The sequence below is a fragment of the Balearica regulorum genome, chromosome 2 (assembly GCF_011004875.1).
Source record: "Balearica regulorum gibbericeps isolate bBalReg1 chromosome 2, bBalReg1.pri, whole genome shotgun sequence".
In the NCBI taxonomy this organism is placed as follows: Eukaryota; Metazoa; Chordata; class Aves; order Gruiformes; family Gruidae; genus Balearica; species Balearica regulorum.
In genome coordinates this window covers 23,652,751-23,679,686 of record NC_046185.1, presented here as the reverse complement: position 1 = coordinate 23,679,686, position 26,936 = coordinate 23,652,751, and the positions used below count along the sequence as shown (strand labels likewise).

The following is a 26,936-nucleotide window of genomic DNA, read 5'->3' as shown; positions in this document are numbered from 1 at the left end:
TCTTTAAAAAAAAGAAAAAAGTTAGCAATTCTCAAATGTAAGAAAAATGGCCCATGCAGCCTAGCCAAAAAAAAATGGAAGAAGTTGACATGTGAGCCATTCATCTGTACCACTGCCATGGGGCTGGCAGTACTTGCAGTCATTCTGGTGGTGTCCCTGCCTCGTTCAGATTTCATTGAGATTGGCTGCTTAGTTCAGCCAGCGTTGGGGGGGGGGGGGGGGGGGGGGGGGCAACTGACAGAACAATTCCTAAAGACATAGCACTTCTTAAAAAAAAAAAAAAATCAAAATCCAACAACTCGTTAGGGACTGTACTGCTGATTTGGCCTGATCAGCTCAAGCCAAGGCCAGTCTTGGGGCAGCATTAGCCCACTGAGTGTCATTCTGGGGCCGTGGGGTGTGGGAGGGCGCTCTTTTAGGTGTTGCTTTCCTAAAATTGCTCAGTTGGCAGGTAAGGGCCTGGCCCCTGTGCAGAGAAGCCACAGCAGCATCCCACTTAACAGGTAACATCCCTGTCCTGCTCCTCCTGGTGTCTTTGCACACACCTCACCCCACCCTTCCACCCCCATTTTGAAACACTCCTGTCTTTTAAATCTGATTGTAACTAACAACTGCTCTGCCCCGGCATTTATCACACTGCCCTCTCCCGCCGTAAGCGTCATCTCTTCTGCTCATTGCAGGTTGAGCTGCTCTGCCACTCTCAAGTCAGACTATGGCTGCCCACTTCAGCACTGCAGCGGGGGGGCTTTCTGTGTGGCTTCAGTGGAAACACAGGGGCCCAGAAACTATTAATAGAATGGGCAAAAGGGAAGGAAAAAAAAAAAAAATCTGTTTTGGTTTATTGGAGTTTACATCCTTTTAAGAATAAAGCATTTGCTCTTTCAAAGAGGGCAGGAGAATCTCAAATGGCATACCTGGCTTTGTGGGGAGGAGACCCAAATCGCAGTGCAGTGTTACTCTCTGGGGCTTGCCACTCACCCCTCAGCATTAACATCCACCCTTTTAAAAAAACAAACCAACCAAACGAAAAAAACCTCAACCCACAATTAGCTAACCAGGCTTGCAGTGACGGATTTGCTCATGGATACAAATCCCTGTTTTTAACACAAGTGAAGAGACAGCAAATTTCTTTGTGTAACCACTGAACAGGAGGCTGGTGGCTAGGGAATGGAGCGTGCTGGGGAAACAGGTTTGCACTGTGGTTATTTTGCTCCCTTCAAAATATTTTTGAAGTCTTTAGAGAAGCCAGCTCCAGGTTGAACAGGCACTGTCACCCAAAGGGCAACGGCAAGAGGTGCTACAAGGGCTGAGCAGCATCACGGCACGGTTGCTTCTCTGGCCAAAAAGCTGATTTACTGCAGAGTGCCCCCCGGCCACCACCACTCTTTTTACCCTCCATGCTTAGTGGAGCAGGCAGCAGAAGCGGGTGAGAGCCCAGTTACTGCTAAACCAATTTTATGTAATCCAATTGCAATAAACAAAATATATATTTTTTGAACAGCAGGGAACAAGAGTCCCTCCCCACTTGTAAATCAAGATTGATGACCCGAGTCAGTGTAACTGCTCACTGCCTGCGAGCTGCAGCCACCCAGGGGACAAAGGGCAGGCAGCTCAGAGCTGGGCATCCAACCCCAATGGCTGGCTGAAGGAGTAGTAAATGTCACTTAGCCGTAAGTGCTCCTTCGTTTACTGGGTGTCTGCCTCTGCAGCGCTGTTTACCTACCTGTTGGGCTGTTATTCAGTGTGAGCCACAGCCTCCAGCTGCGGCAGTGCAGGGCACCAGTGTCATTTCCTCAAGGCCTGTGCTATTTCTCAGTGGCTGCTTGCTAAATGCCACCTTCGTAAATAAAGTCAGCAACATGAGAGTCTTTTTGCTTGTAAGCAAGAAGGATTATAGGGGGGATAAAGTGCCCAGTGCAGAGAATGGCGTGCTCAGAAACACGAGCACGCAGCCTGCGAGGAAAGGGTAGCTCGAGCCACATAAACCTCATCAGCGCCAGTCTGGTGCCTAAACCCAACCGCTCTGATTTAGGCTGTTGTGAATTTTGATGTCCTTATTGTTGAGACAGTAAGCAATAATCATCCTTTTGTCAAGTCACCTCACCAGGACCTGGTGAAAGAAGAGCTGTGTCCTGTTGGCTGGCTGGCTTTGCCCACCAGAACGATTTCTGCTGGTACCTGGTACATAGGCAGGTGCTGAGATTGTCACATCTCAAAGAAACCCAGTTACCCGGCCTGGCATGTGAGCGAGGTGCGACAGCAGGGTCATGTTTGCAGTTGAGCTTCCAGTTGCCATGAGGAGGTTGGATTTTGTGCCAGGTGGATACCTGTTCCCTCTGCTGCCTGATCCAAACCCAAAACATTTCAAGGGAAGCCCAGTGCAGCCATTTGATCACATTTTAAGTATCAGCCCAGAGGCTGGCAAGGGGATGCTCTTACCCTGCTGCTTTATTGAATTCTTATATTGGTAGATCTATAAATAAGAGGAGCATCTTCTGTATTAGTGTATTAGAATAATTTAAGCTGGAAAAGACCTTTAAAATAATCAAGTCCAACCATTAACCTAGCACTGCCAAGACCACCACTGTTCCAATGATTGACAACCTTTTCAGTGAAGACATTTTTCCTAATATCCAATCTAAACCTTCCCTGGCACAACTTGAGGCAATTTCCTCTCATCCTATTGCTTGTTACTTGGGAGAAGAGACCAACCCCCACCTGGCTACAACCTCCTTTCAGGTAGCTGCAGAGAGCAATCAGGTCTCCCCTCAGCCTCCTCTTCTCCAGGCTAAACAACTCCAGTTCCCTCAGCTGCTCCTCATAAGACTTGTGCTCTAGACCCTTCACCAGCTTTGTTGCCCTTCTCTGGACACATTCCAGCACCTCAATGTCTTTCTTGGAGTGAGGGGCCCAAAACTGAGCACAGCACTCAAGCTGCGGCCTCACCAGTGGTGAGTACAGGGGGATGATCACTTCCCTAGTCCTGCTGGCCACACGATTCCTGATACAAGCCAGGATGCTGTTGGCCTTCTTGGCCACCTGGGCACACTGCTGGCTCATATTCAGCCAGCTGTCGACCAGCACCCCCAGGTCCTTTTCCACCAGGCAGCTTTCCAGCCACTCTTCCCCAAGCCTGTAGCACTGTGACCCAAGTGCAGGACCCAGCACTGAGCCTTGTTGAACCTCATACAGCTGGCCTTGGCCCATCGATCCAGCCTGTCCAGATCCCTCTGTAGAGCCTTCCTATCCTCCAGATGAACACGCCTGCGCAACTTGGTGTCATTGGATAACCAGGCGATCAGGCCAGTCAGCATGGGTTTATGAAAAGCAGGTTGTCCTGCTTGACTAACCTGATCTTCTCTGACAAGATGACCCATTTAAGTACATGAGGGAAAGGCTGTGGACATTGTCTACCTAGATGTTGGTCAAACCTTTTGACAGTTTCCCACAGCATTCTCCTGGAGAACCTGGCTGCTCATGGCTTGAATGGCTGTACTCTTTGCTGGGTAAAAAAACTGGCTGGATAGCTGGACCCAGAGAGTTGTGGTAAATGGAGTTAAATCCAGTTGGTGGCCAGTCACAAGCGGAGTTCCCCAAGGCTCATTATGGGGCAAGTTCTGTTTAATATCTTTATCAGTGATCTGGACAAGGGGATCGAGTGTGCCCTCCTGTGCAAAGATCCTTTTCCCTCTGAGACAGGTGTACCCCATCTGTCACCAGCAGGCCTGGTGCTGTGTAGACCAACTCATGATCAAAAAAACCCCACATGGAAGTATCTTTCACTTTTTTATAGACTCAAAATTTGATGCTGCACTGAATTTAATAGTGCTGTTCAGACTGCCTCACATATGAAATATTATATCTGAATAAAGTTACAAAATGAATCAGCAAAACAGTTTTCTACTAAAAACTTATCCAGAAGTGAACAGAAAAACTTACTTACCTATAAGAGGTAACTAATGTTGAAATAATGTGGAATGTAAAATTATCTAAGATGATTTCAGTGACTGAATGTAACACTATCATTTGATAAAAGTTTACTTACAAAAGTAAACCGTATTTCCAGTTTCCTGCACAGCAAAACTGAGGCCCCAAGGAATTAAGTTAGGTTTAAACTCACAGAAACAGGTCTTCCACCTCCCCATTCCCTGCTGTTAGATTGCACTGCTACAAATCGATGTGCTTTAGTCATTCCATAGGTGTACTAGATAAAGCCAAATCACACACTTTCAAGGCTTGGGACATCAGCAATAACTTTATTGCTATTGCCTGAGGCATCTGATTCAAAACTAAGCAAAACAAAATCCAAAGGGGAGGTTCACCTTGTTGGCATGGAGCAAATAACATCTGTCTTCAGACGACTAATTGAAGGTGGTCATATGAGGCTGCACTGAAATTTAACTCACTCGGAGGTTTAGGAGTCCTTGAAGAACATTCACCAGTTGGATTGCATGCACAGCGATAGAAGCATGACTGCCTCACCTGGTCACGTTTTACTCCATTCTCCAGCCTCTGCCTAAAGAACCAGTAAACATTTCAGTTCATGACTAAGAGACATTTCTATACAGGCCTGAAAAATTACATCAGAATTCACAACTGGTGCTATAAGATGATGAGCAGCAAATGCTTCATTCAGTTAATGCTGATCCTAATTCAACACATTTACTCTTCAGCAACATTTTTTTAAGAAGTGTTCAGATTGGGTGGGGAATAAAAATCAATTGGGAACAAAAGCACAAAAAGGAGCTGTTAACACTAACCTCCCTATAAAATAGAAAATTTGCATTTGCTTCCAAATTCAGACTGCCTGACGACATGGCAAAATTGCCTGTATGCCTTGCTACCATTTCCAGGGTACACCATTTCACTCACCCTAGTTCTCATTCTCTTTGAGCATCTGCCATTGGAAAAGGTATAAATAATGCTCTAATTGTAGCTTTGGAGTTGACTCAGCATAACAGCTATCCTCTTGTTTTTCACTCTGATATAAACACAGCTTACGTAAGGGTTTGGGATGAGGCAGACCCAGCTATGTCTTCTGTAACACATCCCAACCAGTTTTAGTTTCTTAGCTCCCAAGCCTGTCACGACACAGGTGAGAAAATGAGCCTAACGAATAGGCAGTTCAGCCAAGCAGAGAATACCAGTTGTTACCCAGAAACTCTGGCCAGTCTGCAGCATTTCAGAATGAACCTTTTACAGACTGCGTGAATTGAGAAAAGCATCACTTTAGATGAGAAAGAGTTTAGCTCAGCAATCTGACCACAGCCAGTCCACCAGTACCAAGATGGTGCAATTTTGTTTAAAGAGTAATATGCTTACGCCAGAGCCGCATCCTCTCAGAAAAGCATTTACTGTCCTGCCTGCCATAGAGGCAGCTCAGGTTTCTTTTCAGAATAGCTATCAGGTTGAAGTCTCATACAAAATGCAACTAAGTTTAGATCTTGTATTTCAAAGTATCAGAGCATTCAGCTTCCAAAGCATACGGAACAAAATGGAAGTGTTTGAAGGCAACAAGAGATGACAGCAGTCGGCACCTTACAGAAAAAAGCACCTTCTGGGAACATACACATTTTTCTAAGGCTAAGCAGCACACTGAAGAAAGGACCACTAGAAGTCAGTATTTAGACATTTATTTCGGATATGCAGTTTACACGCATATTATTGAGCGAAACTGAATTGCAAATATACAAATACTGAACAAGCATTATCAAATAACATAACTGGCACTAGTGTTATAAGCATATTACTGAAACTGGTGAGGCTAAGTCATGGAAGAGGACTGCAGCTGATGGCATTTTCTTTTTATCCAACCAAACTTCCAGTAGCACCATAATGGCAATACGTGAAACACAAGACAGAACATTGTTAACTTATTCTGATAGTCACAATTTTTTTTCTCTTCATTTTAGTGAATTACATAGCAAAAAAAATGTTAACAGTGCAGGCGCTTTGGCCAACTTCAGCTTGTGTTCAGCTGTACATCTTCCATATGCAAAAGAAAAAGAAAAAAGCCAGCATATTTGGAACCCATCTTTGCACTTGGGCAGTCATTGCACTGTACTTTGATTCTGGGACTGAAGATATGCACGTCTTGCAAAGAGATGTCATGTCCACTAAAGCCTGAGAGAGTCTTTGGTAGGCTAATACTTCATTATTATTATACATTTATCTACCACAGTCATTTTATTCACTAGAATTTTCTTTTGTGATCCAAGGTGGCCAAAGAGGACATTCTGGAAAACATTACAGTAAAATCCTCAAACGACCAGGCACTTCAAACCCAGTCTTTTCCAAAGGCACCAAGAATTGATGGGGCACTGTTTTCCCCCCTAATGAAAGGTGACTGCATCTGCTTTTCTACAATGCTTACAAATCACTGGATTGTTATTTTACAGTTTTTATACACTAGGTAGTAGCCTTATCTGCTGCATGGTTGGTCGCATGAATAAATAAGTTAACCCACTGTTCTTCTCAGGTGACGTCTCCATTCCACCATAGGTTAAGTACCAATTTCTTCTGTTTCAAAATTGTGTAAAATGCCATAACCTTGCTCAAAGTGTACACACATACAAACGACTTCTGACACAGGCTACATCCATCTGAAGATACACGGTTCATTCTACATGCATTCTAAATACAGTGTGCCCAGTAATGAAACAAAGTCATCATTATGAATATCCACTGTTGGAGATGTTTGTATAGGTCTCTGCAAAACTTTTGCTTCCCTTAAACAGAGTTCACACAAGAATGGTTTTAAGTCACTAACACTCAAGCTAACACCCATTTATCCCAAACCCCACTATTTTCCAAGTGAACAGTGCAGACATTATTCATTTCAGCATTTAACATATTAAGAATTTACCAATTTTTATCTAAATACACCAAGTATATGCTTTCAAGCAAAGTTGTGGCAAAAATACAAAACATGGACGTATTTGTACTGCTGTAATGCACTTGGTTAAAGCCTTCATGTCTCTTCACACAGGTCTAAGATCCATATGAAGTATTTCGCCTTATCAGACAAGTATATATAAAATGCAGTTGTATCAAAACCTTGCTTCTGCTGGTCACCTGAAACTTATGGAAGTCACATGTCATTCAACCAGCTTTCAGACAGGGTTCTTTAGTGGTAAATATATTTTTGCAGCACTTAGAGGTTTAAATTTCAGTCTGAATAGCAGTGCTTAATTCCACAGCATGTTGTGAATGGTTGTTGTTTGTTTCTTTCAGTGTTTCACCAACACTTAAATCTACATCTTTCGAAGATCCATTATTAATGCTTTCCTCAGCAATGTAACTCAGCTGTGGAACATCAGTGCTTGGGGCTGTTGGAACAGGCACAGGGATTCCACTGGGCTGTGGAGAGTTTTCCAAGCGATCATTTTCCACCTCTGGGAGAACACTGACTGTGGTGAAGCGGGTATGATAGTCGCTGGAACCATGGCTACAGGAAGTTTTCATACTTTCCATATCTGAGCAGCTAAACTCAGAAAAATGACTCGAGTGAGAATCTGCTACAGATGGAATACTATCACTAAGGGAGGGAGAGTCAAATTCACTGGAGTTTGTGCTTTGTTGTTCCAACAGCTGGGCGTCCATGTCCTCTCGTGTCTCATTTATCTTCATGCTACTCTTCTTTCTCAGCTTACCTTTACATTTTTTTCCTGCTGTTGTTTCTTTGGACCACTTGGTGGCACTGGATTTACTTTCTGGCAAGCAGGCCGATGAACAACCAGCATTACTACGACCTGCAGCACTGCCATCGTCAACACTACTGCTTCCACTGTTGTGCCTGAATTTGGCTGGCTTTGATTCAATATCCACTTGCACTTCCATACTGTTGCCTTCCCTAGAACAAGAAAAAGTCCAAAAGTGTAAGGGGTCATCTAAGACAAGCCAGCTAACACAGCAAAACAAACTCTTACTTCTTTCCAAGATACACAGCGAAAGAAACTTAGAGAGATGTAACTTGTTTTAGAAAATTTAAGTGTTAAAACAAATAAACAGCCCAAAGAAAACCACAAAGTCTGAAAGATCAAACACTTTACTCAGCTACAGCAATGGCATCTCTCTTTGGAAATAACGTTGGCAAAAATAAGCAGTCACATGTAATTGAATTTGTAGCAAAATTTGTTGTTTCAAAGGGTATCATTAAAGTAGATTGGCTGAGGCATGCTTAGAAGGTCCTTTAATAAGCAAGGCTTATTGATCTTCTATTTTCACCACATTTCTCTTACCTGTCCAAAGGGATGTAGGAGTTCAGGATGGACCCTGCCATTGCTTTGGTACTGGCATTATCACTAACTGTTCCCAAGCTAACTGTGCCAGATTCTCCGCTCAGACTGTATCGTTCTTTCTGCACGTCTGCTTGTACTTCCAGTCTGGGAGAGAAAGAAAAAGAGTTGCATATACTAGTGCTAAAGTTAAAGCACACTAGTTGAAAATTAGTGTCACCTTGCGGAGTTTCTCCACTATTCAGTGGTAACTAGAGTTCACTAGTGACGTGCATATTTACCCTACTGAAACAGTTTCTCTCTTCCCACTGTGAAAAATTACTATGTTCTGATAAAAACCCCAACAACAAAAAACCCACAAAAACACCCAAAAGCAAAACCAGATTCATTTCCCAACAGAGCAAAATGTTGCATGTTAACCAGAGGTTCTGGATTCTTTCCTCCCCAAGATCTACAAGAACAACTTCCAGGCTTTTGCAGATGGTGTACTGTACTCTAAAAATGGAAAAAACATTCAGAAGGGTACATAAGTTCAAGAGATTATAGTTCCCCTGTTTCTCCAGCTGCAAAATTATTACTAATTAAATAACAGGCAGAGAACTGTGTCCTGTACTCTGCTTTAAATTGCATTGTTATCAACTGCAACAGGAGTAATAGAAACCTGAACAATCTTAAGTTGGGCTGGGCAGATAAACCAGAAATCAAATTATAAGCTTTTTTTCCAAATGCCTTATTTATGTTCTGACAACGAACTGGAAGGGGTTTTTTGTTTTGTTTCCCACTCAGCTCTTTAAAGATGACAAAAGGTATACCTCACTCAACAGTCACAGCTTGAAACAAAGAAACTCTTGATGCTATTCTGCCCACCTTATTCTATACACCCTGGATTTCCAAATTACTCAAGAAGGTGAGTAGTGTTAGCACCTGCTTTAAAGAGCAAATTCCATCCTGAACCCTAAACGTTAACAATCCTTTCCAGACATTCCCTTTCTCTTCAGGATGCAGTACAGCCAACAGTAAGGCCCCAATTCACAGGAGGCATGAAGTGACAAGAAGTTGCCACCTTGGCAAGGCCAGGTGCCCTCCTGCCTAAGTCTGTTTTGAATCCATACGCCAGCCAGGTGTTCTGAAGGCACAGATTCAGTGGTCTACAGGTATGAAGTCAGCAGTTCTGACTTTGGGGTGAGATACACCAGAGAACATGACTGTGTTAGACATGAGGTGCCTCCCTCTGACTTCTGGGTAGAGGCTGCTCTCATGGGAAGCAGGAGAACAAGATCTCAGGCCCCACTCACTCCCCAAAAAATTCAAACTTTGAAGATTACGGTCTAGCAGGATCTCTTGGAAATCAGAGACAGTTCATTTCTGACAAATGTGCTATCTCCCAGAGACAGTTCTTTACAAAAGGAACCAATTTTAAAAAATAAAAATCAAAACCCCTAGTAATACCACTTTCCTCTGCTTCCATGTAGAACAGGATATTGTATGGTAGAAAGCATATCACTTACCTGTTAAAGCAATTAACCATTGCACTTCCCGAGAGGCTCCCTGTTATACTGGCCCCAGCCAGGGCCATGGTACTAGCCGTTTCACTTAGGTTGTCTCGAATGGCTCCTATTCTATCCATGTGGCTACCGCTCGCACTCAAGCTGCCAGTCAGCCCTCCAACGCTTCCTTCACCTATGCTAGGGTTATGACGTGCCTCTGCCACTGAAGTGGTATCTAGACAGAAATAAAGAAGGCTTGTCAGTTATGGAGGTGGAACTTAGTAGTTTCTAGTATGTGACCATAGAAACCAGTCCTGAAATTATGCTGAGAAAAAGGATTTATAAAACATACGGTGACAAAAAGGTAACTTTATTAAAAAAAAGAGACACCTTTCTTGAAGTTGCTAAAGTTGCTGTAATGGTTATGCCTAACATCAGATACTTAAGATACCAAAAGGTTAACCATTGATAGGTCAGGTAATGTGGAGTCAAGGAAAAGAGAGATGTAATTAAAATAAAAATAGCACCATATCAGCATTTAGTTCCCTGTATTATAGATAAAAAGATGAAAGCCAGCAAACTTCAACAAGCCAGTATTCTGAAAAAGCGGTATTAATTCCATCTTAAAACTTTTACCTATGGAAAAGACTTTACTTGAGTCTGGCTTTGAGTCAAATGGGCAAGAAAAGCTTTAACGCTTGTATCACAGCACAGCACAATGCAAACACAGAGAAGCTATCCTCACCCGAGCTGGTCTTTCAGCAACAAGTGAAGGTAGTCCTCAACTGTATAGTACCTCTTCTGCAAATAAGTACTCTAGTATCTAAGGCCAGCAAATATAAGTTACAAAGCCCAAATTTATAGAAAATGAAACACAGAATTTTCTTACCTACAGCTGCATTTGTTCCACCAACATTTATGTCATTTTCATCATCAAATTCTATCCTGACACCTTTTCCATTGCCTGCTGACACACCACAGCCTCCACTTCGGCAGAGGGAAATTGGAACAACTCCATACACATAAGCCAGCATAATAGGAACACCAATACCTACAGAGGAAAGCACAGTCTTTCATTAAATCTGACTTATATTTTAGAGCCTTTCATAAACGCTATTTCATTTTCCATGATTACTTAGTATTTTCACACTTGAAAGAAATCGGGATGGAGCAAAATTAAGAAACATTGGTAAATCACTCAGGTGAAGTGACAGGAAAGTACTTTCAGCATGCAAAATGTCTTCTATTGGCACTGGTAGGCAGAGAAGCTTAATGCTTGATGAATAACGACCATAACATCTTTTATAAACAAAGTGGAAATAGTTTAAAAGGTTCATATAAGCTCCATCAGGGACTGTAATAATGTTCCACCTGAGAAGTAGAAATAGCAGAAATATTTCAAATGTTATTCAACTAAAAATGTTACTGCCTCTACTAATTTAATAAGGGCCTTGATTTTGCATCCACTGAAGTCAGGGATTTGCTATCAATCTAATAGGACTTAACATTATTATTACTGTGGGATCTTTCATATTTATTGTATCACATTGATTCAATTTAAAAATTTTAATTATACAAGTTTTCCTTAAAAGTAAAATTCTGTGGAGTAGAGTGGCAGGAGTTAAGGGAAACCAGTGAAAGGAACTGTGGGCTAAAGTGCACGCAGATATTTGCAGACATCCATCCCACCACTTCCAGTGGTCTATGAAAGTTACTCCTTTGGCATGTGAATTAAAGCATCCTACAACTTTGCCGATGAAAGTACACAAAGTACAGAAAAAACAGTAGACTGAAAAATGGCAAGCTGGCACATTCTGAAAAAGCCAGAAGAGAGACAGACCCAATGCAAAGGCTCCTCCGTCTAACCTAAAAGAAGAGTTCCAGTTATAAGAAGTCCTTTGCACTAGAAATTTGTCAGCATTCAAGGAGGAAATCCATATTCTCAAGGTCATTAATTTGGAAGCCATATAATGTCCTGAGACTGAAGGCTATGTGTTAATGGCAACAAAGAAGAGTAAAAACTCCACAAAATAAAACTCAACTGCTTTCCCTAAAAAGTGAAATTTTATCTCCAGTCAGGAATAAGAAACAGCTCAAAAGAATGAGGTAAAGGAGACCTCTAAATACTTCTATAAGACTTTGTGTCCCACTGCCTGTTAAGCAGGGATCTGACACCACAGCTACGTGAGAACAATGCAATGCAGAGACAATACCTGCATTTGCACAGTGGTCCACCATTGCTAACAAGCAGTTCAGAGCCACAGCTTCACAGCTGATTTAAACCATCACTTGCCAAAAGTGGCCCTGTCTTCCTGAGGCCACTCATTCCTCTCTGAACAGTATGTCTGGCACAAGGGGGAACACTGCATACACAACTGCGTGATGAATCGAATCAGGGGAGTGATCCAGCTTAAAACTAATGGTGGGTCTTAACGTGAATCAGTTATCCACGGCAGCTTACTGTGCAACTGTAAAGATGCCTGTGTTGCAACAAAGGAGAAGCAAGGCAGTGCTGGGCAAGTCCACTTCATTCAAAAAATTCAGAGTTTGTTTACAGTGATCTTGAAATTACATGGTAAGACAACACAAGTATTTTGTAATATACAGCCAGATTTTCCTCAAATGCTATCCTCAACAATCCCTATGAGAAAGAATGTGATAGAATTCAAACTGACTCCCAGAGCATAATAAATAACTGTCATCTACTGCCATGTTAAGTGTAAGAGACTATTTTTTTTCCTGTGTTGAGAAAAGTTTGATAGGAAGTTACTCAAATACGAACAGACTCTGTGGCAACAATTTTTTCTTGGTCAGTAATTTTAAAAAAGCTTTACATACTTCAGTTTTAAAAGTTAGGTATGACAATGTGGAAACTTCAATTTGCAAGATAAAAATTTTTACTTCATTTTAATACAGCGTTTCCTGAAGTATTGTATTCTCCATTCTGCCCCAATAAATATATAGCCTTAGACTCTTCATTGTCTCAGTTCCTTCACCTATAAAAGGAAACTATGGGACTTCTCAGCTGTTTTATTCATGAGTGCTTAGAGAGTTCTGGTTGCAAGGTGCTACCAATACACAAAATAGTAATATTTGCTTACCTACAGTTACTGCAGCTACAACTGGAGAAACAATTACAGATAAGGTGACACCACCCGCTATAGCCAAGTTTCGCTTGTGCTTTGACATGTCTTTGCCTTCGTATCGATTGTGAATCTTGAGAGAAGAAAAGAAAGGGGTTTTAGAGCATTGTCATCATCATCATCAATACATTGTTGCAAGGATGGAAGAACTGACATAATAGTTTGGAATCTGTATGGTGCTCTCTTCCAGAGAGACCACATTCTATGTCACCATTTATTTCTTATCTAAAAGAAAAGAAAATTTATCCATTTCTTAATTTTAGGCAACTTCTTAAAAGTTAGAAGTCCTCCCATCCAGCAACTAAGCATTTACTTTCACCCTCAAGTTAGAAAAGTTAAATCATTGAACAGCTCTTTCTTTGTTTAATCATTACTCCAGCTTACATGGGTGGGAAAAGTAGAGTTTTCAGAATCAAAGAACTACCACATCTGATCAAACTGACACTTCTTATTCCCAGCCATCTTTCCCCTGAACAACATGGAGTGAAGCTTTCACAGATTATTATATCCATGGAAACAGAGGCTGACATTAACAGTCATGAAAATCTTGTAGTAAAGCAGCCTTCACCAAACATAGCTGGGGAGGGGGAGAGCAAGAACTCCTTTGCTCTGGCACCCTCTCATGACAAGCTGTTGAGACAGGAAATATTTTAACAAACCTGAGTCTTAGCTATGCTACTATTTACCGAGGAATCTACCAACCAAAACCCTTACTGATGGTGCAAGTCTGCAATAGCTCTGAAATGTGACTGCCTCAAACTTATCTATACAAGTCCCATATGAACCTGAAAAGCCTTCAAAGATCACTGTTTTACAGAGATTTCCTACTTGTTGTGTGTTTTATTTACTCTCTCTAGGAACATGGCTTTTCAGGGATATGCACTTCATCTGTCATCTTTCTTGGTTAAGAAGTAATTACAATGGAGCAAAAGGTCACTATTTGAATGGCTGTCATGAGGCTAAGTTAATCTTCACTACATCTAAGGAGGAACACGAAAGAGAACTAAAAGGATAATCACAGTATTTTTACATCAATTTGCTACTGCAAAAAGACTGAAAAAAATGAGCCGGAAGTTTTATTGAGTGTTCTTTCTGAATTATAATTGTAATCAGAGATTTGGCAGGGTTGTTCTCATTTTGGAATAAACTTGAAGTATTTGCATTTGTTCAGGCAAGACAGGCCAGGAAAGGGCAGAGAAGACACGGTATAACGAGAATGCATTTACTTGCACTGAAGTACATTATACAAAGAGCAACATGGAGTGAGGGAGCACCTGAATGTGGAACGTACCTATGGATTAAAAAGGAAAGTTGAACATGAACACTCTCAGAGTAAGAATTACATGAGTAAGAATTACAAACCCAGGAAGATTAGGTTTCACGGGGCTCTGTAAGCAATTAGCAGGATCACCTCAGGCACTGAATTTTACTGTTCTTATGGGCAATTCTAACTACCAAAAAGAAAAACCATACAAAGAAAGATATCTATAAAGGCTACTGAAATCCTTAAACATAAAGCAACAAAAAGGAACAGAAGGGAATGGTTACAGAGGAGAAACTGATTGAAAATACGAAACTAGAAGGTTACATTGGTAGGAATGACTATGAAATGAGACTTCCAAATATTGAGTAAAGAATAAAGAATACTCAAATAAAAACACTAGGCCAGAAGAAGAAGGATTTCCATAAACCCAGAAAACTGGCAGGTTACAAGACTTATATATATAAAAAGAGAGGACTAGCACTTCCTTAAGGAAACTCTATCAAAGCACAAGTACAAACTCCTCCAATGCAGCAGACAGAATGTTGTAAAAGAACAATGAAGCTTCCTTTACTGAAGCAGCAGCATTAAGAAAATAGAAAGCAGGTCAGATTACTATGAATGGGTATAAAGGAACAGCATGAAGGTGTCAGGACAAAATTAGAAAGGTTAAAATAGAAGCAACAAAAAGCAAGGGATGAAGTCAACAAGAAATTATTCTACAAGTACAGCGCTAGTAAGATGACCAAAATGGATCAATTTGATATTTAAGAAAAAGAAAAGACAGCCAGCTGATCAAACTCGAGGCCTGTTCAATTTTCCCCACCCCCCCTTCAGTTGTCACTAAAGATCAACTGTGAGCCAAGTGACTGGTGACAAAGGAGTAAGATCTGTAGGAACACAGCAGGTTAGAGAGTACTCACATGAACTGATCTGAAAAATATCTCAGCAGGCCCAATTTCAGAGCCTGTAATAATAATTTTTGAAAATTATTATTCATAGAAGATGTCTGAAAAAAAAAATCAGGAAAAATGGAAAAAGTTAAACTGCAATGATAATCTTTAAAAAACTGTAAAACAAGAAGCTGGGGAATTAAAGACCAGTGAAATGAACTTTGATTTCCTGAAAATTGGGAACTTGTAGACACCAAAGCAAATCCAGGAAATAAAGCGGTCACACTGATTTTTTTTCAATTAGAAATCACATCTATTTAATTTTCTTCTGTGACAAGATAGCTAGCCTTAAGGATGGGGAGAAACAGATGTCATGTGCTGACTTGAACAAAATTTTGACATTTTCTAGTATGACACTCAACAGGTTGTAATGGTCCAGATTGAAAAATGGACTAGAGAAAACTATTAGCTTTGTATAAAACAGAAAACATCCGAGTTGTGATTAGTTTTGGTTTTTTTACTCCCCAGATTGAAACTCTTCACCATATACTTTTCCAAGAGACATGCCCAGGATACAAGAGTATTCAACATTTTCATTAACCTGGAAGAGAAGAGAAGAACATGTGTGTTGAATTTCAGGCCAATACAATCTGGCAAGGTCACAAGAATGCCAGAACTTATACTAGTCTGAAGTAGTTGAAAAAACGGCCTGAAATGACTAAGATGCAGCACAATGGTAATGAGTATATGTTTTAGAGTAGACAAAATAAAAATAGCTATAAAATAATAAATATAAAATAATAAAAATAGCTGCTATATTCAAATTGGACAAAAACAAAGGTGGTATGAACTGGAAGGAAATCCAGAACATATGATGAGAATCAGAGGTCTAAACCAGTGTGTTTTCTTGACAGTTTGTCAAGAAAAACTGGAAGTGCTAGGTTTGTTCAGAGATAAAATTGAAAGTGGACTTTAAAAAAAGTCACCAAATATGTAATGGGATATTGCAAAGCAAAAGGTTTCTTTATGTCAGCTGAAGATAGGGCAGTAAGAATTTAGTGTAGGAAGAGGATTTACATTAATGTTATAAAAATAAATTTTACTAAGAAAATTAGGCTTGGAGAGCCTGTGGAACCTCCATAAGCAGATGTTTTGAAGAAAAGTGCAAACATGAGACTGCTTTCACAGACTAACTTTGAGACTTCACCATTAATACCCTAAAGGTGCTTCGCAATGGGGACCTATCCCAAAATCTAGTAAGAAAAGCAGAACATGCAATAGTAATTTGAAACAGGGAACTGCTGTCGTCTTCCTCTTATAATTTATAAGGTTCCAATCTCTGTAGGGGACTAAGACAAAACAGAATAAAAGGGTCAAAAAACAACTGTAGCAGAAGGTAGGAGTACTCGCATAAAAGATGAAAAAGAATACAGTGGGAAAGCTCCATCCCTGGACCTTTTGTCTAGCAGCAACAGCTCATGTAGGAGAGAAACACTTCCCCCCACCAATAAATGTAGAAGTATGTGTCTGACAGTCACTGTGAAAATCCATGCTGATAAAAGCAGAAAATCAAATCATCTAGTTGTGCCGTTCAGTACATGTAACCGAACACTTAGCACCTGCTGAACCAAGCCTTCATTTCAAAAAGCCCATTTCCAAAAGATCTAGTTAACTTACTACTTTATCCTAAATTACAAATAGGAGATATAATTATATTTTGTTTTCCTTGCAATTTGTCATTTACTTTATACTAAAAGCTATTATATTTTTTGAGAGGAAATACATCAACTGTCTTCTGATTAACATGGTCATTTCTAGCCGATTCCCACAAACAGTAAAATGAAGACTGATGCTGCCTAGCTACCTGCCCTGAACACTGCTCCACATGGTCGACTGGCCCAAGGCAATTAACAAGCTGCCGAGTATAAGTGCTTGAATGTGTGCATGCACAAACTTGTATTTGCAGAATTTTATACTAAAATACTGGTAACTATCTGCTTTTAAGAAAAATAAGAAGGATTTCCTTTTTGCCTTCCTTCTCCTCTAAATATTGTTTAATTCTAAGGGAAATCAGAGATTAAAGACAGAGTAACTTTGAAAAAGCACACAAAAACTTCCATGGCAAGATGCAGAATCTGGAAATTGTTCAGTGTTTTGGTTTGCCTGTTTTAAGAACTACATTCTTAAAAACACTGCTTTTCCTTCCTGTACAACAAACAAATATTCTTAAACAATTCAGGCATTGGTTTGTTTGGTTTTGTGGGGGTTGTCTGGGTTTTTTTGTTTTTGTAAAGGCTGGTGAAGATAGCCAACTGAATATAGTACTACCCAAATCATACAATGCAGAAAGTAAAACCTGAAGCATGTTAGGCGTTGTAGCACGTTTTACCTTACGTCCCACATACACAGGAATTCCAATAATCATAGCAGGAATAGCAATGCCAGCTATTAAGGCAATTCCTACAGGAGCCCCAACAAGCGTCCCTAGTTGCCACAGTATTTTCTTCTTACGGCTCCATGGTTTCTTTCCCCAAAATGTGCAACCTGATGGGCTAACAGAAAGAAGAAAACTGTAAATAAATTGTAAATAAATCCACATAACTAAACACTACTGAACTGTTCTCTAGTTATAGAATTATTGGTCTTAGGTTCAAGCTACAGACTTAACCTCAAGCACAAATACATGCTGGGGGATGACAGCATTGAGAGCAGCCCTGAGAAGGACTTGGGGGTGTTGGTAGATGAGAAGCTCAACATGATCCAGCAAGGTGTGCTTGCAGCCTAGAAAGCCAACTGTATCCTGGCCTGCATCAAAAGAGGCGTGATTAGCAGGCCAAGGGAGATGATTCTCCCCTTTGCTCTGCTCTCGTAAGACCCCACCTGGAGTACTGCATCCAGCTCTGGGGCCCCAGCATAAGAAGGACATGGAGCTGTTGGAGCGAGTCCAGAGGAGGCCACGAAGATGATCAGAGGGCTGGAGCTTCTCTCCTATGAACACAGGCTGAGAGAGTTGGGCTTGGTCAGCCTGGAGAAGAGAAGGCTCCAGGGAGACCTTAGCGCAGCCTTCCAGTACCTAAAGGGGCCTACAGGAAAACTGGAGAGGGACTATTTACAAGGGCATGTAGTGATAAGACAAAGGGGAATGGCTTGAAGGTGAAGGAGGGCGGATTTAGATTAGGTGTTAGGAAGAAATTCTTCCCTGTGAGGGTGGTGAGGCACTGGAACAGGTTGCCCAGAGAAGTTGTGGATGTCCCCTCCCTGGAAGTGTTCAAGGCCAGGTTGGATGGGGCTTTGGGCAACCTGGTCTAGTGGAGGGTGTCCCTGCCCATGGCAGGGGGGTTGGACCTGGATTATCTTTAAGGTCTCTTCCAACCCAAACCATTCTATGATATGGATACCAAATCATCAGTTATAATTTCTTCAGGTTTTTTTTTTTTTTTCCTTTACAGCATATTTCCCAATGTAAAGAGAAGCATATTGCATATTACCACATGCCAATTTGTGGTTCACAGGTAATTTATATAATCAGATTTTTTGTATTGCTTTCTACAAAGACAATACAGCAGTATTAAGAGTATTAAGCAGTAAAAATAGTGGGTATGTTCATCTAAACCACTTCTGTCGTACTAAGTATGCAAGCATGAAAAAAAAATTTAAAAATAAAAAATAACAAACCACTAATTTAAATACATGCATTGAAAACTAACTGAATTCTCAGATATGGATACTTCAACTATGATTTACTCCCACAGGAAGAAAGCCAGACTTAGAGCACTTAGGAATCTACTTACATATACTTCAGAAAACAAGTTACCAACCACACAGAATTTTATTTTTTTCTTACATGTACCTTAAATAATGTAAATCTGAGATCTCTTTCATACATAGCCAACAGAATTCACAGCCACAGACAGCACAAGTCATATGATTGCAGCTTCCATCATTCATTTTTATTATATAAGCAGCACAGCGCGGGCATGGCTTTATGTCATCAGCTGTTTGAAAATGAACATTAAGATCATATCAGTTCTTTAGACAAGAATATTTAATCAAGATATAGACATATGTTTGGGAAAACTGACTGAACCATTATCTGAAAAATTGAAGTTTATTATAAATTTGCTTTACAAATCTTGATTTGGCAATGACTTGATAGCTATTGGTATTTGTAAACCTTGGACCAAGTAAAACTAATGAAAACAAGGCAGCGTAGATCACATTCAAGTAATTGAATAGTTAATGCATACACACTGTTCAAGGATTTTCTAAGCTTAATCCAATATATATTAGTTGGACATTAAATATATATGTTAATACAGGACTGCTAATATGGTCTCTTTAAATATAATCCTCTTTTACATTTCATGCTGTTATGAATCTTTTACTTGAATATTCAGTCTCTACTCTGTCAATTCTTCTTATCTTAAATCCATCTCCCCCCCTTCCACATTAAATGCATTTCTCTGGTCTCACCAACCTCTTCGAGTCCTTTTCACAGCCCTACTTAATACCCACTTAGTCCCTAAAAAAATACTGTTGAAAAAAGAAGATTCTGGAGACTCTCCTTGTTCCTAAGTCAAATATTGAAAAATGCAATTAAGTGACTAGCACTATCATTAACAAACAAGGAGTCATTGAGCAACAGTGAAATACTTGCATACTGACAGAACCACAGTTGTGATCGTCATTCTTTCACATTACTGATTAGCATTTGCCCTTTGGGACAAGCTATTTACTCACAGCAGCAGAAATAACTTACAGCTCCTAGTGCGGAAGTCCTCTGTGCTACTAGGTAGGACAAAGGGAAAAGAGGGGTTCTACTTGGTGTAAAGAATACCCAAATTGGTGCAGAACCATCAGAATCGGTACTTCTACCAATCCCAGTGCAAAAGGACAGTGAGCAGCTTAAAGGATGCACTAGCTATTCCGAGATGGGAACAGATGCACAACCTACAGGGCAGTAACTAAACTGAACAAGTTCTTACAGCACAGGTATGGCAGAGCTACTGCTGTTCATGCTGGCAGTGACTGAAAGGGCACGGAAAGGAGCTGGCATGCCAATTTATTTGAAGTTTATTTTAAAATTTATTTGAAAACTAGAGCAAGATGCCAATTTTTAAAACAAGATGGAGTGCCTTGTTAAAATGAGCCAGCAAAACAACAAATTAGAGACTCCCACGACAGCTCTAACTACATTCAAGGTGCAAGAGAGACTCTTCTCCCCAACTATCTTGTTTGGTCAGGGAGACACAAAAGCTGCCAAATAGATCAGAGTTTGGTGAAACTTGGAGTCAACTATTATCAATAGCAAACTGGACTCTTGCTCTGCATAATACCGCTCTGAACAGTTTATCCTTTTTTTTGTGGAGTTATAAACAAGTTCAATTTTAAGAAAGTGGAATTGTTTGCTTTCTGGTACCCAAGACAAATGAGCATTTTATTGAAAAACAGAAATCAGCGCTAACTAACAGTGCTAACAAACAGATGTCAAACATCATAGCTGGCATCAGACTAATAGTCTCTTCTGAAAGCAGAAAAACAGTGGGTTTGAGTTTTATTTTTAACAGCTTTTATTATTAGCAGCCCTGTGAAATTTCACCTACAGTGGAGAAAATAAGTGTTCCCAGTGTGTAAGTGATACAACTAATCAAGTCTGCCTGCCAAACACAGAGAATGCTTTGCAGCAAGTTCCTTTGACTTCACATTTTTTAGCTACAAAGGTTGAAGTGCTAACAACCTGTAAGATTGAAGTCAGACACTGTGGTCACAGAGTACTTCAAATTGTAACATTCAAAATTTAAATTCAAACTTAAAATTGTATATTTTGTGCTTCTGAAAGACAAAGAAGCTAGTATCTACCATGCTACTACTCAGTTCTTTCCCTTTTAGAGTTAACCGTGCAAGTGTACCAAAAAGATATTTTACAGACACAGTATCCTAATCATAAATACCTGCTGCTCCAGATTCCTGGCTGTAACTAATAGATGAAGAACGAATTGTTCTCAGGCGCAGACTTTGAGCTCTCTCCTGGCGAGCAGCATCGCAGGTCTGGTTTGGATGCCAAATCTGCTTACAGTGGTAGCAAAATTCAGTTCCACAGCCTTCTCGTCCACATGTAAGTTTGGGACAGCTGGCACATCCAAAAGCGATCACAGCATATCTTGAACGATCAAGAGGGGCAAAAGAGAATTTTGTTAATAAAAACAGTCCTATCTATAGACTAAAGCAGACAAGACAGCTGCCAGAGCAGCTGAAGCAGGTACAAAGGCAGTAGATATCAGGAGTTGATATCAGGTAGTCAGCACAGGTTCCTTACAACCTCCTTCCACAACTCTACTGCTATTGCTTTAGACTAAGACTGTACAGAAATACTACAACCACTGTAACACTTTGCTCTTCCCCACCTTAATAACTTCATGCAGTACTGAAATATACCATATTTACATCTGAATGCAGTACTGTAAGGTTCACAGTCACAAAAGAACCACAGTTTAGAAGAATGGGACAATTTAAACAACTACAAAAACTCAGTTTCAGAAGTGTCCCAGTCACTATGGGCACGTCTAAGCTTGACCCTTTCTATAATCTGGGAGGATCCTTGCTAAGTGATCTGTAGTGTAATCCACTACTGTAAAGGCATCTGACTTTGTACTGCATGACATTTTAGTATTTTACTGGTTGCCTTTTATCATGAATACCACTATCTACTTTAAATAGATGTTTGTTTACTCTCTGTATTTTAAAATGTCAAAACAGCAAAGCAAGTATTTTTATAAACAAGGATTTTGGTTTCTCAGTTAAGCCAATTTCTTTTTTTTTTTTTTTTTTTTACTTTTTTTAAATGCATTTCAAACTGTAAATGCAGAAATTGGTAAGAGTTCAGGGCCTCATTGCTGCCTTTACTCTGACAATACTATAGAGTAAAAAGCTCCAAAAACGTTGAGACTGACAAAACTGTGGTACACTTTTTTGTAATCAGACACTACACAAACAGTTCTATACAATGACAGAGTTGTTGCCACAAATCAATTCCTCCATCAGGTTTGCACTTTGAAGTTCATGTGATAAAAAACACAATGTGTATTATAGTTCATACACCTTAATTCCTCCCCATTGTAATTTTTCAATGACGTTATGCAATAGCTTTCTTTTAAATAGAAAACAACACTAGGTCCACTGGTATGAACACTTAAAACAGATCTATAGTTTTATTCATGTGAACAGTCCCCCTGAATAGATTTCAGATTTATAAATGCAGCAGGCCTTAAATTTATGGCTGTTCAAATGAAGGTAATTTTATTTTAAAAGACTAAATTGTCTATTTTTACCCCCTACCCAATTTATAGCATGAAATTAACTCAAAATACTCTATCAGTAATGATATTAAAAAAAAATTCCCCCTCACGTATCTATCTTAAAATTTAGCTATTTTCATTTTAGAGTAGCTACATTTGAAAGTCTGTAAAGTTAATACAAGTCCTATCCCCTTCGTTAAGTGCTTTAAAACAGCATGTTTGAGGTTACCCCCATGACACCCAAGAAGTTCTGCAAACAAATAGAAGTTTTCAACATTTAATTTATGGATGATGCAGTTACAAATAACAAAGAGAAACATGCTTGACTGATTTCAAACATTTCTTACTTTCCAAGTAAAAATTTGTTTCAATACTTGCTCTTCTATATTGTTGCCAAGTTAACCAGCTCTATTTTCCCCACTTACAGCAACTGAAGAAATAATTGCTTTGTATGTACACAAAGAGACTCTGATCCAAATGCTTCTTCAACATAAGGGATACGTCCAAGACTCACAAATATTACATCAGTTTCAAGCGCAGGCCACAGAATGAAGTATCAATTTATATCCTGCCTCCCATTGCTAACAAAGAATGGGTGCATTCTTTCTTAAGCACCCAGAAAGCATTCCCCCATTTGGGACTCGCATACCTTTAGAAAGTAACTTTTTAGACCAGAGCTAATCTCAGTTCAAACTGTACAAGATTTAATTTCAACATTTTGCATTTATTTTACAGGTGATGTGAAAGCCAAAAGTTCTCATTAGGCTGAGAGAAGGGACAAACAACCAAATTCAAAGTAGTAACATGTAAAACAAAAACCAGAGGCAAAGAGCAATTAATTGAAGAAGGATATACAGTGAGAACAGGAATGAAGAATTTGCACTCTCGCCCAATCTGCTTTTTGCTTGACAAAGACAAGAAAATCTAGGAATCGCGGCTCTCTCCTAATATTGTCAGCAATACAATCTCAGAGCAAAACCATTAAATAATTCAGACAGAAGAAAAGACACAACAAATTTGGAATACTGATTCACTAAGGCTTGTTAAAATAACATCGAAAAACTGACATGAAGAAAGAGAATCTCATAGCCTGGAACAAAGCCCAAGAGGTTTCCTTCTCCATGCTTCTTCCCCAGGCAACGATCACCTATTTGCCAGTGTCCCCTGCCATGCCAGTACAGGTGGGTGGCAGCTGGTCCAGACTTTTACAGTATTTCAGTTAACAACACCTATCAGGATGCATTTGAGCTTGCAACAAAAGCTGGGGATGAAGCAACCCAGGGTCAGAAAGACCACAATGCCAGTAGTATGGACCATTTCTGGCACCGGATTTCTTTAGGGCTAGAGACCCCACAGCTCCCAGCCACCTCCTCCAGGGCTTAACTACTGCAATAGAGGCTCTCCTCCAAACTGGTCTGTAGTTCTCTTGTTGCGAAGATCCTAAGAAGTTCTCCACTGAGACAGGAGAAGTATAATACACTTAATACCACAGATAGCTCTGTTTCAAGATCTGGTTTTTTCCAGTTTTGCCATTTCTAGGACCTGTTTTTATCCCAAATAGAGTGAAAGACAGCTGAAAGAGGTATTTACTTCTTAACTATTTGTTGTTTCCTGAGAACACAGGGGCCCACGATGTAGGAAGAAAACACCAAACATTATGACAGACTAACCTGGCTTCCCTCCTTTTTTTTTTCCCCCCTTTGTCCTCCCCCCCCCCCCCCCCAAAGTTTTTATAATTATTTGCTCTTTAACTGGTCCAGATTTTTGTCCAAGTGTGATGCCCAAACCATGAAACAGTATTACATAGGATGTTTCATCAATGCTGAGGAGAGCTGAAGCACTGTTATGCACCATCCACTAAGTTCCTTCTTTTACCTATTTGTGCAGTAAATTTTTCCTACCAAAATGCTCTAGTTTGCACCTATTTCCTATTTATTACAGTACTTACTTCTAATTTTAAAGACAACTTTAAGGAAATAATGCTACCCTGTGAAGTTATTATACCTCTCCTATATTGGGATTAATTGCAAATTTAGTAAATGCATTCCATCCAGCTCCTTCATCAAACATTTGATCTATGCTAAAATCAGGTCAGCTACCATCACAACCCTAATGCGTTCTGCCAGTACTACATATCAAGAACTGTTCAGAAAAAGCCCTCAGTTTTAACTGCATATTATACAAGTTCATTACAGTTGCCAAAGCAATTAGAAACTGCAACTACTGTTGTACCACATAATTGTTAAAGCAAATGTCTGCTGATCTGAAGTTTGTGCATACCGTATGCAATACCTCATCTTTAAACAATGTTTGTTAGCATAGGCTGTTCAGTGAAACTCTCAGTACATTTGCTTCCCTAAACCTCATGCCTCTACAATTCCTTCTTCCATCCTTCTCCTATGCTCCACAACAACATAAATCCCCGTTATTACTTTCTCTACCACTCCCGCTTCTCCTCCCCAGCTCCCCCTGGGTGCTTTTCGCTAGCTCCCCTGGCAAACAGGGCTACGGCAGGCTCCCAGCTAGGCACACACCCACTTGCCAGACAGAGCTGCGGTAGCTACCTGGAAGGTCAAATTTAAAATAGGATTCATATGGAAGTATTTCTCTTGCTGGAGGCATTATTGATGGTCTCTCTTTTGCTCAAGTATTATGGTTTTTTCCCTGAAACTTTTTAGATTAATTTATGCTGAATTCTCAACTCCTTCTACCCAGCATATCTGAAGGTACTAAAGGTTTCAAAAGTCATCAGGAGAAGGATGGGTAAAAGACAAAACATGATCACATGAGCTCTTCTTTCTTTAGGATGGCAACCATAAAGAATGATCCTGCTGAGAAGTATCCAAGTAATCGACTTAATCCAATTTTAAACTAGTAATGAGAATTCAGTGAGGGGGTACTACCTATGTATTAAAACCAGAATCCACCTATCACTGTGACGCATTTTCTTACCACATGAAATATATTAGGAAAAAGTATTATTATCAAAGGTACAGTTGCCCATATAGTACTAGTTTGTTCCCCTCACACATAAACATTGGCATAGTTTAGCTGCCTGGCAACATACCATGGGTTTTTTTCTACCGGATTCCACCCTCAGAGTAAGGAGCATGCAGTAGAGAATTCAGGAGCAATGAGTTAAATCTTTGCTATATACTAATACATTGCTGTGGTCTCACATGATTGCATGGAACTTTAACTTCACTCTGAAGACCCACCTTTTATTTTTGTAATGGTATCATCTATAGAAATTACCATCACAGTTTCTGACCATTTAAAGATACTTCGGAAGTTTTTTTAAAACATATGAGAAAACTGAGGCACAAAAAAATAGGCTAGGCGAAAAGCCTCCAGTAAACAAAGCTGCCTTAGTCTACTTACTGAAGTACTAAAAAAAAAAGTATCTGAATGACTGAAATATGATTTAACAGTTCTTACATACTTCCCCTTACCTTGAGTAAGTTTGTCCAGAACACGAAAACTCAGGGAAACTTGAGCAAAGCATACTGCTGCCTATCAAAGAACGCCTTCTAGTGGTTGTTTTCTTTTGCAGTATTATATTAAGTATTATATATTAAGTATTTTTATGTATTAAGTATTATATTATATATAAGTATTATATTAAGAGCAAGCTGTACTGGTATTGTCCACATGACTTTGTTGCAAGCCCATACAACCAATCCATCCCTCAAGTAATTTTTCCTTTTCTGCTCGAACTATACCACAGCAATGTTACCTGCTTCCGATCAGGTAACTACCACCTTTCCAGTCCCTGCTTTTGACTCGCATTAGCAAATTCTGTTTCATTTAAAGTATGAAAGCAAAATTGTATTTCAAATGTTTCTTGACATTTAAATTTGAAAGCCTCCTAAACATTAAGGACCTGGACATTAATATTGGAATATTTAATCTCCCTAATAGTCAGTTCTATTTTGCTTGTTCTCTTCCAACATTCTTCCTTTTCTTCTTTCTACTTATTGCTCATCTATGAGGCTTTGAAACAGAGATGTCATCTTCTACGAGTTTTTAGCGTGCACTGCGCATCCGTACCACAGTTGTGGCTATAACCTTTAGACATTTTAACAATCAATCTCTAAAAAAGCAACGTGAAGAATGGCATTATGAGACACCAACAGCAGAAAAACGTGATGAGCTGCTGAGCAGTACTCAGCCTACTCACATCAGAATTTAGAATGGTTTCAGAACTGTTTAAGTATTAAAGCAATGTTAAAACATTACGTTCCTCAGATAATAAGCAGGAACAAGCTGATTATCATCTTTCATCAGAATCCTGTTGACAGGCAACAAGCGGTGTCTCAAGCAGCCACAAGATGGAAGATATCTGAAGCTGGAAAGGCCTTTTTATCAAAAGAAAACCTTCAATCATTTTTCACAGCTAAGAAAACCCCAAAATACCCACTGTGCTTTAACAAATGGACTAAGTTAAAAGCGCAGTCACCAAATTTTCAATTCTCTTCACTCTGAGCTTTGCACTGTTGCCTTGGCAGTGCAACTTCTAAATTTTTTTTTGCCTGCTACCTACTCGTACAACACATAACAAAATGCTGAAGCAATCAATTTTTCAAAAAGCATAATGCTATGAACATTATCGATTTCTGC

At 39.8% G+C, this 26,936-nt stretch overlaps 1 protein-coding gene across 10 annotated transcripts in view; it reads right to left on the bottom strand.

The window, feature by feature from the left end:
* Window positions 1-5,617: 5,617 nt before the first annotated feature.
* RNF19A (ring finger protein 19A, RBR E3 ubiquitin protein ligase) overlaps window positions 5,618-26,936 on the bottom strand; it is a 60,982-nt gene continuing 39,663 nt past the window's right edge. For all 10 annotated transcript variants that reach the window (XM_075743604.1, XM_075743602.1, XM_075743607.1 and 7 more), the window contains 8 exons: window positions 20,973-21,181; window positions 18,872-19,016; window positions 17,411-17,573; window positions 12,826-12,940; window positions 10,614-10,775; window positions 9,746-9,959; window positions 8,241-8,384; window positions 5,618-7,852 (listed from right to left, as the gene is read on the bottom strand). In XM_075743604.1, coding sequence (XP_075599719.1) covers window positions 7,162-7,852; window positions 8,241-8,384; window positions 9,746-9,959; window positions 10,614-10,775; window positions 12,826-12,940; window positions 17,411-17,573; window positions 18,872-19,016; window positions 20,973-21,181 — 1,843 coding nt within the window. In that variant the 3' untranslated portion in view covers window positions 5,618-7,161. The remainder of the gene's footprint in view (window positions 7,853-8,240; window positions 8,385-9,745; window positions 9,960-10,613; window positions 10,776-12,825; window positions 12,941-17,410; window positions 17,574-18,871; window positions 19,017-20,972; window positions 21,182-26,936) is intronic.